The 10,594-nt window shown below is 44.0% G+C and overlaps 1 protein-coding gene across 2 annotated transcripts; it reads left to right on the top strand.

Moving 5' to 3' along the window:
• LOC109236239 lies at positions 428–1,706 on the top strand. 2 transcript variants are annotated; one of them, XM_019402435.1, is made up of 2 exons: positions 428–1,247; positions 1,341–1,706. In XM_019402435.1, the coding sequence occupies exons 1-2, from the start codon at positions 662–664 to the stop codon at positions 1,505–1,507; spliced, it is 753 nt and encodes a 250-aa protein (XP_019257980.1). In that variant the 5' UTR covers positions 428–661; the 3' UTR covers positions 1,508–1,706. The 2 variants fall into 2 exon arrangements, with proteins under 2 accessions (XP_019257980.1, XP_019257979.1); XM_019402434.1 differs by having other exon boundaries at positions 430–1,706.

Below are 10,594 nucleotides of genomic sequence, written 5' to 3'. Positions count from 1 at the left end.
TGTTTTTCATTATGAATTAATTTGTCTTGGATATCATTGATCTAGAATGAATCTGCAATAAGAACAAGAAAGTGAACGATATACTTACATTGCTGGGTTTTATGGAAATAGTGCAAAACCCAATTGTTTGTTAAGGTTAATAGTGTTCGCACCTATCCGTTTCTTTCTCGTTTTTTGTCTTTAAGAGTTGAGTGACTTTCAAAAATGGAGAAATTGCTTGAGAGACAGAGAAAATAAATTCATATTAAAGTGGTGAGAAATATTGAGCTTTTGTGAATGAAGACATTCGACTAATAATTTGTAAGGAAGATGAGCGTGGAGATACAACAGTAAAAAAATTAACAGCAGAAAAAGAGAAAGGAAAGAAAGATATGGCAAAGTAATATAAGGTGGGTCCCATAATTCCAAATGTCAATCATTAACGCCCTCACACAAGTATGACATGGCATATCTCACACATCATAAAATTTCTCTATTCCAACAATCATCACTTGTCACTACTCATTATTATTATCTTCCGCGTTTCGAACCATGTCGTCTTTATCTCCTGTACTCTAGCTAGCCTATATAATCTGAAATAACGCACTGAAGAGAAACAGAGTAAAACAAGGAAATTTTAGTTCAGAAGAAGGTTTAAAGGAAAAGTACATATATATCAGAAATGAAAGCGAGCCCGATGTTGTCCTTGAAGTCTTCGAGTTATAATTCCAACACCAATCTTACCGAAATTGCTGCTAGAGTTGTCAAAGAATTCAACGCTGAAGATGAAACAGATTCCGACTTTTTCTTCAATCATGAGACATTCAGCTGTGCAGTACAGATTTTGAATGAGAAAGCTGAAGTACTGGAAAAAGAAGAGAACTGTGATGATGATTTTGAGTTTGCTTTTGTTAATACAGCATCTGAATTTTCTCCTATTTCTGCTGATGAAATCTTCTACAACGGTCAGATCCGTCCAATTTTCAACACAGATTTATGCTCGGATAATGTTCAATTCAAAAATGAAAAGGTTTCGGCTCCGACGGCGACAATTCGACTTCCGTTAAGGAAGCTTTTCATCGCGGAGCGTGAAACTACGACGTCGGAAGCCGACGACTTAGAAAGCATTCCTCCGGGAACTTACTGCGTGTGGAGTCCGAGAGCGGCGGAAGATTCTCCAACTGGACAGTGTAAGAAGAGCAACTCCACCGGCTCCTCCTCTAAGCGGTGGAAATTACGAGACTTCCTTCACCGGAGTAACAGCGACGGTAAAGATACTTTTGTATTTTTGACAACTCCGTTTAATAAGAAGAGAGAAGAGAAAGCAGAGAGTCCGACGGCTGACTCTGCTAAAATCGCAGGAAAAGTTGCCGGAATTCCCGTCGGTGAAGGCTTTCCGGCAGTGCGTTGCCCGAAGAACGGAGGTGATACTAAATGGAAGTCGTACTTGCTGTACAGGCAAGATTCGGTAGGGTTTTTTGGTAACGTGAATGGGTTGAATCGGGGTTTACCGCCTTTCCGAGGTTAATTACTATATATGGAATCTTCATTCATCATTATTAAGCTTTTAACTATGGGTAGTAAATTGGTGATTAATAAGCATGTGTAAATATCTGTATAAAGTTTTCTACTCTTTGTTATCTATGTCTATCGATAATCAGGTTATATAGCAAATAGTGATTTAAGCATGTGTAAATAAATATCTTTACAGCTTTGGATCTTTTTCATCTCGATATTTACAGATTAAATCAGTAATTAGATACAAACTACTCACGGTAATTGATCTGATCTTTATGAAAATGGTATGTGCATCATGTGCAATTGCAACCATATATTGCTCCAATATCTGTAGTCTAAACCGAAAGCAGCGTCAGCGGGCACTAGCAAATTAATTTCTCTAGTGTTTAGAGGTATTCTCCATTTCCAGAACTTGACAAGAGACTAGCATACGCGGTGGTGATAGTTTATACGGAGAAGGGTCAAAATTGTCCCTGAACTATTGAAAAAGTCTAAAAATACTCCTTATACCTATTGGCTAAACATATTCTGTCATTCACCTTTTTGGTTCACTTATGCCGTTTGATCGTTAGGTCAATGCCAAATTTAAAAAATAATTATTTGATTACACGTGGCAACTTCTTATTGGTCGAAATTAAAATATCTAACTTATTATCTACCTGTTTTTCGGACTAACCCGCACCAAACACTAACCTGACCCGAATAAAAGATGCAAATAAAAAAAAGACGCCCAACTTCCATCTAACCCATGGATTTAATTACATGTGTTCATTTTCTTGATTAATCTCATGTATATTTGTATACGGTCAAATCGTATGCCTTCGATCTATATGCTCGAAGGGTCATCCAAAGTCCGAGTTCGAGCTCGATGGACCGGATCCGAGTTCGAAGACAGAGCACCGCATCTACCGGGGTCGAGTATACTCGACCCCGGAATAGTACCATTATGGACTTGTAACAGAATGGGCTAGATTCCTGCCACGTTCCCAAGATCATGGGGCAAATCCCGGAATATGATTGTACGATTCCGTACTAGGCGGTTAGACAGCTGTATCAGGAATATTCCCTACTGTAAATAGAAATACACCATATTTAAAGTTCTCCAATTATATAAAGAATGGAGTTGCCACCGGTCTCCGATGACTGCGCAATACAAGCTTTCATGCAGGGTTTGAATGAAAGAAGCTCGATTGCGTCTCGACAATTAAAGCAGAACTTGATCGAGTTTCCAGCTGTGACATGGTCAGATGTGCACAATCGTTACCAGTCAAAAATCAGGGGTCGAGGACGACCAGTTGGGAGCCCCCTCAGGCTCAGTTCATCCCAACAGATTCGCAGCCAAACCCCCGTGGGACACAGATTGGGAACCGAGATTCAACAAAGAACGGTATCAACCATATGTAGATCGAAGAAACAACGGTCCAGGTCGTAATGCCCCTCGGAACGATCAGAGGAACGACCGAGGCCAAAGTTCTCGGGGACTCATGAGTAAGAGCGTGTTCGATAAGCATACCGACCCCGCCGAGGCCCCTCGATTATCAGAGTACAACTATAGCATAGATGCGTCAAGGATTGTCTCAGCTATTGGGAGAATCAAAGACACTAAGTGGCCCAGGCCTATATAGACAGATCCCTCTCAAAGGAACCCGAATTTGATGTGCAAGTATCATAGCACACATGGTCATAGAACAGAAGATTTCAGGCAGCTAAGGGAAGAAGTGGCTCGATTGTTCAACGAGGGCCACCTTCGAGAATTCCTAAGTGATCGGGCTAAGAATCACTTCAGGGAGAGAGATGCAAGGAAAAATGAGCAAGAAGAACCACAACATGTAATCCACATGATCATTAGCGGAGTCGATGTCCCTCAACGACCTGTATATAAACGCACCAAAGTATCAATCACAAGAGAAAAACAGACTCGGAGCTATGTGCCCGAGGACGTCTTATCATTCTGTGACGAGGAAGCAGAAGGCATATCTCAGCCTCACAACAAGGCCCTGGTAATCTCTATCCTTTTAAATAAAATTCAAGTTAAACGTGTTTTAGTAGATCCAGGTAGCTCAGCAAACATAATCAGATCGAGGGTCGTGGAACAACTCGGCCTACAAGATTAGATTGTACCTGCATCCCGGGTCCTAAATGGCTTCAACATGGCAAGCAAAACAACAAAGGGAGAGATTATCTTGCCAGTAAACGTAGCCGAGACCATACAAGACACTAGATTCCATGTCATCGAAGGTGACAAGAGGTATAACGCACTCCTCGGGAGACCATGCATACACAGCATGAGGGCGGTACCTTCATCTCTTCACCAAATGATTAAGTTCCCAACAGAGGAAGGAGTGAAAACAGTCTACGGAGAGCAACATGCTGCAAAAGAGATGTTTGCAATCGAGGAAGTGGTGCCGATACCAGAGACTTTGACCTCGGAGAAATCGGGCATCAAAGGTAAACAGATGGCCAAATAGCAATCCCCGCCTCCAGCCTCGATGGAGTCGGAGCAACAGGTAATCGAAGACGAAGATGAGGATTTTCTTACTCCTTGGACCATCGTCGTTCTCAAAGAATCCGATGCAACCAAATCAACTATCGAATACATGCCCGAGAGAAAGGTATACCTGGGAACGAGATTGACCCCTAAACTCAGGAAAAAACTCATTCAATTTCTTATTGATAATATGGATTGCTTTGCTTGGTCCCATTTAGATATGACAGGGATTCCACTGGAAATCACCACGTATCGGCTGAGCACCGATCCCAGGTTCAAACCGGTGAAGCAAAAGAGGAGGTCTCAGTACGAGGTAAAACATGCCATCATAAAAGACGAGGTAACCTAACTTCTTAAAATAGGGTCCATCCGGGAGGTAAAGTACCCCGAATGGTTAGCCAACGTAGTTGTAGTTCCTAAAAAAGGAAACAAGCTTAGAATGTGTGTAGACTATAAGGACTTGAACAAAGCATGCCTGAACGATTCTTTCCCATTGCCAAACATCAGTCGAATGATCGATGCCACGGCTGGCCACGAGACCTTAACTTTTCTTGATGCTTACTCCAGGTACAATCAAATTCAGATGAACCCGGAGGACCAGGAAAAGACTTCATTTATTACCAAATTTGGAACCTATTGTTACAACGTAATACCATTCGAGCTTAAAAATGCAGGAGCTACATACCAACGCCTAGTTAACAAAATGTTCGAAGAACAAATAGGAAAAACAATGGAAGTCTATATTGATGATATGTTGGTTAAGTCCCTGCGCGCAGAGGACCATTTAGTTCATTTGCAGGAAATATTTGCAATTAAGAGAAAATACAACATGAAGCTTAACCCGGAGAAATATGCCTTCGGAGTTGGCTCGGGTAAGTTCCTCGGCTTCATGGTGTCCAATCGGGATATCAAAATCAACCCCGATAAGATCAAGGCTATCGAGGATATCACGATCGTGGATAGTGTGAAAGCCGTGCAAAGGCTAACAGGGCGAATAGCTGCTTTAGGTCGATTCATTTCGAGGTCGTCGGATCGGAGCCACCGGTTCTTCGCCTTGCTCAAAAAGAAAAAGGATTTTGCATGGACCCTGGAATGTCAGCGAGCCTTAGAACAGTTAAAACGATACCTATCGAGCCCGCCTTTGCTTCATACCCCGAAGGTAGATGAAACGCTTTACCTATACTTGGCAGTGTCTGAGATAGCGGTAAGTGGAGTACTAGTTCGAGAAGAGCAAGGTACGCAATTTCCTGTTTATTACGTAAGCCGAACTCTAGGAGATGCTGAAACTAGATACCCTCACTTAGAAAAATTAGCACTTGCATTAATAAGCGCATCTCGAAAGTTAAAACCATATTTTCAGTGCCATCCTATATGTGTATTAACCACTTACCCCCTTCGAAATGTTTTGCATAAGCCCGAGCTGTTGGGCCGATTGGCCAAATGGGCCATCGAACTTAGTGGGCATGATATCGAGTATCAACCCCGAATGGCCATCAAGTCCCAAATCCTAGCTGACTCTGTGGCCGATTTTACGCCGACCCTCGTACCCGAAGTGGAGAAAGAACTCCTGCTAAGTTCGGGTATAACATCGGGGGTATGGACCCTTTTCACAGACGGTGCCTCGAATGTGAAGGGGTCCAAGATTGGCATTGTCTTGAAGCCACCCACGGGTGATACCATTAGGCAATCTATCAAACTCCAAGATTAACTAACAATGAGGCCGAGTATGAGGCCATGATTGCAGGTCTCAAGCTAGCTAAAAGCTTGGGAGCAGAAGTCATCGAGGCCAAGTGCGATTCTCTATTAGTGGTAAACCAAGCAAATAAAAGTTTTGAGGTTTGAGAGGATAGAATGCAGCGGTACTTGGATAAGCTACAGGTAACTTTGCACCGCTTCAAGGAGTGGACTCTGTATCATGTGCCTCGAGAACAAAATAGCGAGGCCGACGCACTTGCTAATCTGGGATCCTCGATCGAAGAAGATAACATCGTCCCGGAGACTGTCGTCCAATTATCAAGGTATGTGGTTGAAGAGGTTCATGCCGAGATAAATTCAACAAGTTTAACATAGGACTGGAGGAGTAAGTATATCGACTATTTGAAAAGTGGAAAACTCCCATCGGACCGTAAAGAATCGAGGGCCTTACGAGCTAAGGCTGCCAGGTTTACATTAGATGAAGATGGAACGTTGTATAGGAGAACGTTCGATGGGACATTGGCGGTATGTTTGGGGTCAGGGGACACCGATTATGTTCTTTGAGAAATCCACGAAGACACTTGTGGGAATCACTCCGGCGCCGAGTCTTTGGTTCGCAAAATTATCAGAGCAGGTTACTACTAGGACAAAATTGAAAAAATACTAAGGAATTTGTCAAAAAATATGATAAGTGTCAACGATTTGCACCGATGATCCATCAGCTGGAGAACAACTCCACTCGGTCCTATCTCCCTGGCCTTTCATGAAATGGGGAATGGACGTAGTCGGACCCCTGCCAACGGCCCCAGGTAAAGCTAAGTTTATTTTGTTTATGACTGATTATTTTTCTAAGTGGGTGGAACCACAGGCCTTCGAGAAGGTCCGATAAAAAGAAGTTATTGACTTCATCTGGGACCACATCATATGCCGATTCGAGGTACCTGTCGAGATTGTGTGCGAAAATGGAAAACAATTCATTGTCAGCAAGGTGACGGAGTTCCTCGAAGCACATAAAATAAAGAGGATATTATCGACACCGTACCACCCAACTGGAAATGGACAAGCCGAGCCAACGAACAAAACTATCATTCAAAACCTAAAGAAAAGGTTAGACGATGCGAAGGGGAAATGGAGAGAAGTTCTACCCGATGTCATTTGGGCATATCAAACAACATCGAAGTCCAGCACGGGGGCTACCCCGTTCTCTTTGGTGTACGGATCCGAGGCCCTCATCCATGTCGAAGTCGGAGAACCCAGTGCCAGGTTTCGACACACATCGGAAAAGTCAAATCACGAGGCCATGAATACTAGCCTCGAGCTACTAGATGAAAGACGAGAAGCGACACTTGTTCGGATGGCCGCGCAAAAGCAAAGGATCGAAAGATACTACAATAGAAGAACCAATCTACGACACTTCGGAATCGGGGACTTAGTTCTACCGAAAGTTACCCTCAATACTCGAGACCCAAATGAAGGGAAGCTAGGCCCGAATTGGGAAGGACCGTACCGAGTCCTCGGGGTTGTCGGCAAAGGTTCTTACGAACTTAGCACGATGGAAGGCGAACAACTGCCAAATAATTGGAACGTATCATTACTCAAACGATACTATTGCTAAGGTATGACTTTATCCTTTTTGTCCATTTGATTTTAAAACTAACTCATTGCAGATCCTTGATCGAAGCTATCAAAGACACCATTTCTGCACGAAGACCTTAGGTTTCAAAGCATGCGTTGCACTCTTTTTTCCTTAGATCGGATTTTGTCCCAAACGGTTTTACCGGCAAGGTTTTTAATGAGGCAACAACTATATGCTACCTAAGGAGGACTCAATAGTATCCAAGGCTTCTTTTCAATCAACCTCGAATACTGGGGGCATCACCCTCGGAGGTCATATTTTCGAGAAAAATACTTCACGCCTAAGAGGACCTCGATAGGAAAACTCTGTAATGGGCCAAACGGTCAGATGAACAGTGTCCGTATAGAATAGTCGAGCCTCGATGGCAACATGTACGCATGTATCAATTATTTGAAGAAGTTTCCTATTTATATCAAAAACACTATGTGTCTAAAAGAAGTCTACTATTATACGAGCTCTACACTTATAATCCTACGGGAAACGGCTCAAGAGCCAAAGCACGAATGTAACCCCGAGATACTCGGGGACTGTCATCGACAGTCAACTCGCCCAAGCCATCAAAAACTCGGACTCATAAGCCCTCAAAGAGGCATCCCCCCGACACAAACAAACTTTTAATAAGGTTCCGATTCATCGAACCTTCGAAAAACCCAATGGGTACAAAAAACAAATGCTAAGGCATAACAAAATTTTCACTAAGTCTTTTAGCAAAAAAAAAGGGAAAAATTATATAGCCACTCTAGAGGCCAAATCGGGCCAACTTAAAGAGCCTAAGGGCCAACTTGAAGAGCCTAAGGGCCAACTTAAAGAGACTAAGGGCCGATATATAAGAGCCTAATGGACAACTTCGAAAAGCTTAAGGGCAAAAACAAATAGTTCGAGACCCCATTCTCACTCTACTCGGACTCAAGAGTCTCGATATCCCAAGCTCGCATCGAATCGATTTAAACTTAGCTCGAAGATTACTATATTTATCAATAAAAACCTAAGGGTTTGTTATGTTCCGAATCCAAACTAATACTCGGACCAATCATTCGAGTTATACAATCGAACAAAAGGAAATTCAACACGAGTTGAGGATAGAGCAAAGAGATTCTTTATATTCATAAAGGATGTTTTAAAAAGTATATTTACAACGCCCACGAGGGGCCCTTACACAAAAAAAGAAAAAGAGAACCTAATCTATTTTGGGGTTAGATCCCCGGAAGCAGCTTCCTCGGGAAACACACCCTCACCAGATCTATCCTCGGGAGCCTCCCCTTTCTCGGGAACACCTTCCTCACCTTCCCCGCCCTCGGAGCCACTCACAACATCTTCGTCATCAGAAGAGACAAGAAACCTAGCATCGGTTTCCTGCGCCCTTGCTTCGGCTATCTCTTCAGTAAGGTCGAACCCTCGGGCATGGATTTCCTTGAAAGTCTCCCTCCGGCTTGACACTTGGCCAAATCATTATTCCATTTTTTCCCGGTCGGAGGAGCCTCCTTCAGCTTGAACAGATGCAGCATCTTTTAAGTACACGGCAATGGTCTTGTTAGCCGTGACCTTCGTCTTCTCAACCTCAGCCTTAGCTTGTGCAGCTTCAGCCCGGGATCTAGCAAGCTCTGCCTCTAACTCCTCGATTTTCCTGGCTTGGGACAAACCCTTCGCTTTAAAACCTCGGAGTTGAGTTTCAACCGACGTCAGTTGGACTGTAACAGCTTCCTTATCGGCAGCAAGCCTATCCATGTTCTTTTTCCACCTATGGCAGTCAGCCTTAACTTGATCAACCTCGCTCCGAAGCTGCTCAATCATCTCCAACTTCTGCTGCAGCTGAGACATCGAAGTATTAGCCTCCGAAGTAAGGCCGAGAAGACCATACTCTGTTAAAATCACGGTTACCTGCTCGTCCATCTCGGTCTCGTTTTTTTGAGCCTTGGCCAACTCAGCTCAAAGGTCCTTAAGCTCCTCTTCCTTCTGGCCACAGAGGAGCCTCAGGGCTTTCTCCTCATCTGAAACCCTCCTGAGCTCGGCCTCACATTGGCTCGGCTCAGCTCTAAACTTGGCAATGTCCTATACACGGGATAAAGATGTGTTAGTCAAAGGAAAGGAAGGGAAGAAGAAGTTACGACAATGAAGGTTAATATTTACTTGAGAAAGAAGACGTTGAGCCTCCTCGAAAAGAGTGGATGCATCATTAAGGTCAGCAACATCGCCAACCCCGGTGAAACAATCCCAAAAAGGGTTTTCTTCGATGATCTTGCTCGGATCAGGTGTTTGCAAAGCCCGTAATCCCTTATTATCTCTTCGGAGTGAGCTGGAAGTGACAGTGAATGACCCATTGTCATGGCCCCAAGCTCCTCGCTCGGGGCGCTCTGGCTAGTTTCGGCCCTCTCAGCGCTTTTCCCCTTCGTTGTATTTATTAAAGAAGGAGGTATGATCTCGATCTCGTGGGACTCGAGGGCTTTTTCCGAATCTCTCTTCGGAGTCCTTCATCAAGTGGCAAGGCATCAGGGTCGGAGGCATCGACAGTTTTGATTGGTCTCCTGGTTTGGGGTGCGCCGATCCTCCGGGTATTGAATGGCTGAATCCAGGTCCACACGAATGAGTTTTATCCTCGGCTTCCAGGCAGGTACCACCTCGTCTTAGGAGTCTTCGGGATTCAAAGCCCTCTTTCTTTTATTGTCTTTCCCCAATTTTGGGATCGAGGGCGTAGTCTTTTCCCCGGGGGGAGCCGGCCTCATTTCGGATACATCTCCGATGCCTGCACAAGTAAACATGAATAAGTTGACACCACCAGCAAATGAAAAATATTAGAAACTTGGGAAAAGAATTTACCATGAAGTTTGGCCTCCCACTTGCCCCTCGATAATTCATGCCATTTGTGCTCATCATAGGAGGAGGTAGCAACTAATTTTCGGGCCCAATCCTCGAGGTCAGGGACCGCGTGAGGTGCCCAGGCAGTGGCTACAGAAAGGGTGAAGGCATTGTGAGACATGAAAGCTGAATGTGAATAATTACTGGGAAGAAGAACTCCACTTACGATTAAAGTTTCATCTTTCCGGGAATGGCATTCTATCCCTGGGGATGACATCCAAAGTCCTTACTCTGACGAACCAGCTCATCCTGCCTCAATCTTTGGTTTCATTATTACTGGCAAAGAAGGCTTTCGTTGTTCGATGTTGCAGCTTGATAAGCCCTCAAAACAGCTGGGGCCGATATAATCGAATCAGGTGGTTGAGGGTGAATTCCAACCCCTCGGCCTTCTCGAAAAAATAGCGCAGCATGATCACAATACGCCA

The sequence above is a fragment of the Nicotiana attenuata genome, chromosome 12 (genome assembly GCF_001879085.1).
Source record: "Nicotiana attenuata strain UT chromosome 12, NIATTr2, whole genome shotgun sequence".
Classification (NCBI taxonomy): Eukaryota; Viridiplantae; Streptophyta; class Magnoliopsida; order Solanales; family Solanaceae; genus Nicotiana; species Nicotiana attenuata.
Note: the sequence above shows the minus strand (reverse complement) of the source record. Positions and strands in the feature narration are given on the sequence as shown.